We start from the raw sequence: 3,355 nt of genomic DNA, 5'->3' as shown, positions 1-3,355 counted from the left end.
GGCGTTTTTTTTTTTTATTCCTCCTCGGAAAAATGAAAGCGGGAGTGGAGCAAGGAGGAGCGAAGGAAGTCGCGACAGGAGAAACAAGAAAGGAAAAAAAATCAAAAAATGGTCACGTAGTCTTCGTCCTCTTGACGTAGAAGATCAAAGTAAAAATATTCAAAATATTGTATACGACCGCACGATCAGAGACCAGCCCCGATGGTAGTATGCTCCTCTTGCTGTTCTTGTTTCACAGTGATATGTATAGAAATTCATAGATATATATATTGATTTGTTTATATATCATATATATTTACACACACAAATACATATAAAAATATTAACATATATAAACAGACAACCACAAATACAGGTATATACAGAGATAAATGTCTATATATATTTATATAAATATCTATAATACGTGTGTACAAATATATATGTATAGAAACAATATGTATGTATAAATGATATCCTCTGTTGCAAATGTTCCCAGTAATTATTTCTCAATACCTTCCTCTTTTATGCCAAATTGTCTCCCTTTGCGGTGTTTTTTTTTTCCTCCTGCGTTGAGCAGCGTTTCTCCTCCTTTCTCTCTCTTGACTCAGCCTGCAGAGAGGAGCTGCGCGCGGGTCTGCCTATCAGCCTGCTTGCCCTAGATGTGGATTATTCAGAGGGATGCGAACAAGCGAGAGATGGAGCGGGAGAGGGTGGGAGGGACGTAGAGCGGGTGAGAGCCACAGAGAGGCAGGGAAAGAGAGAGAGAGAGAGAGAGAGAGAGAGAGAGAGGGAGCGAGAGCGAGAGGGAGGGGTGAGAGAGAGCGAGAGCGAGAGGAAGATACGCAGCAGCAGCATCCCTCAAGCACCTCAGCCCTGACAGCCACAGCCAATCAACTGGCAGCGCTGCCATCAGCAGCAGCACCAAAAGCACTGAATGCTTTGCTGGCTTCTCTTAAAGGGGCCACGCTGCTTTAATCAAAAAAATCCCTAACGCTTCCTGTCTTGACTGGGAAGATGCAGCCTTCCTCATATCAAGAAGGTTGGGAACACCGCTTAGTTTAGCCATCCAATATAAAAGGAGAATAGATGGATGGTATAGATGTTCGTTTCACTTTTCCTGTTTAACATAGACGCCCGGGAATCGATTAAAATAAAGGTTTAAAACCAGGTCTTTCATCAGCCTGAAAGTCAGATTCTAAACTACTGTGCTCAAGCTTGGTTCCTGGTCCACCAAACCAAGTCCTCCCCTCTGGGACACAGATGGATGACCTGGAGCTCTGTGTCACCACACAACATCTGGAAACAGGCCAACAATAGTGCAGGTGCAACTGATTTAAGTGGATTTGAAAAATCACGGAAAATATCTATATTTTTCTCCTTCATTCTCCTCGGCTGAGTGTGCCTTTGGAGGAAGCAGGGTTATTTTACATGATTTAAATACTCAATGTCCTTTGCAAGTATTATATTCATGCTGGCAGACAATGGGGTGAAATGACTTTGTTTAACAAAGAATTAGTTGAGATGTCACAGATCAAGACAAAGGAAAAGCCACGACAGCCGAGCAAAGTAGAGCGTACAGTGCATCTGATGGCTCATTCAGAAGCCATAAGGGAAATATTCTATGTTCACAATGATGACATCAACACATGTGTACCCTTCCAACACGATTACACGCTTGAGCTTTCGAGTGGGCGGAGGAAGAGATAGAGCGAAAAGTGTAAGAGAACGGGAGCAAGATATGAGAGAGAGAGAGAAAGAGAGAGAGAGAGAGAGAGAGAGGGATGGAGTTGACTATAGATCCGTCTTACATTGGTCGCAGCCCCATTTTACAGCATGGCCAAACGATGCATTGTGCATGCTTCCGAGCTGTGTGGGTTTGTTCTTGCATGGATACATATGCATGCACCATTCACCGTGGGTCAACCTTTATTTGCTAGTGAACTGAGCGCTACATTGTCGCCGTTAAGGGCCTGCATATATGCATTATTAATGACATGCGACGGGGGAACAGAACTGGGTGTGTCTGTATGCAGGCGAGAGAAAGAGAGACAGAGAGAGAGAGATGTGTGATTTTAAACACTTGGAGTACCAAGATGTATAGCAGGACCAAAATGTGGGGGCAGGGGGTTACTGGAGACCATGGGGGGGAGGGGGGATACACAGACACACACACACACACACACACACACACACACACACACACACAAACAAATACAAACACGCACAAACAGACAGACACACACACACACATACACATGTTGCAAGCACGCCACAACCTCCCACCACCCCATCGTCTCATGCAGCGTCCTGTGGCAGATCACCCTACCGCTCTGAACACGCGTACGCATTCATACACACATGCATTAACAGGTCATACACAGGTGCACCAGCCTAACCGGCTTTAATGGGTCAACACATTTAGGTTTGGGGTAAAACCCAAATCACATTTACACACTGAAATAAATGATCCATTGACACATCATTGATTGAGGTCAAAGAGATTTGTTCGTAGTAAAACTTTGACGGTTTGGTATTTTGTTTTGGTTTTAATATTTGGTTTTGATACAGCTCACCCCGGCCAGGTCTTCCGGGGTTTCAAAGGACCAGTGTGCTGTGTGAGCAGTCCGCTTATATGCCTGTGGAAAACCTGTGCCCCACGTACCCTAAATGGGTACGCACGAGGGGCCCCAGCTATATCAAGGATGACATTCCCTTTATTTAGCGCAGTTCTTTTGACTTAGACACCGAAGGCCAACAAAGGAATAATTTTTTATCGTGTTAATAGTTTGGTGGTAATAACTTTTCTTGTGTGTGAGTTTTCTGCAGAGTATTGGTATTTTGTTTGCGGTTATGATTTAACAATAAATGAACAAAATGTATGTTCTGCCTCGCTTGACATCATTTTTGAACCTCACTGAAGGCAGAGAGTGGCAGTCCACATCACATCTGGCGTGCATGAGTGGGGAGAGGAGATAAAGGAAGCAGAATCATCATACCAGGATGCAGATGGAGGGAAAAGAACTGCCCTGCCTTTCAGTGAAGAGTGGTGTGTGTGTGTCTGTGTGTGTGTGTGTACAGTCACACATGCCGGTAATATGTAAAATACCAGGTGGGTGTCTCTAGTGGCCCTTTTACGGGGATGGGGGTGAGGCTGGGGTACTCTGTCCTTTTACAGTTACATAAGGGGAAATGAAAGTAGATGGAGCAAAAATCCATCTCTGCTGTGCGTCGAAGTGTAGGCATAACATGGATGTCAGGCAGCACACCATCAGATACATGCATATGTTGGGGCGAGAGTAAGCTAAGGAAAGCTTATCAAAATATCAGAGGAAAAAGCCCAAAAAGCTTTTTTGTGATTGACAGAGGGTATGTT

At 44.3% G+C, this 3,355-nt stretch overlaps 1 protein-coding gene across 1 annotated transcript in view; it reads right to left on the bottom strand.

Moving 5' to 3' along the window:
• Positions 1 to 347: 347 nt before the first annotated feature.
• Positions 348 to 3,355, bottom strand: part of LOC307081419 (disks large homolog 1-like) — a 16,480-nt gene continuing 13,472 nt past the window's right edge. The window contains exon 6 of the mRNA XM_079744586.1: positions 348 to 637. Coding sequence (XP_079600712.1) covers positions 587 to 637 — 51 coding nt within the window. The 3' untranslated portion in view covers positions 348 to 586. The remainder of the gene's footprint in view (positions 638 to 3,355) is intronic.

This window comes from Pollachius pollachius (assembly GCF_949987615.1).
Source record: "Pollachius pollachius genome assembly, chromosome: 10".
NCBI classification, from domain to species: Eukaryota; Metazoa; Chordata; class Actinopteri; order Gadiformes; family Gadidae; genus Pollachius; species Pollachius pollachius.
The sequence above is the reverse complement of the archived record's forward strand: the minus strand, read 5'-3'. Positions and strand labels throughout refer to the sequence as shown.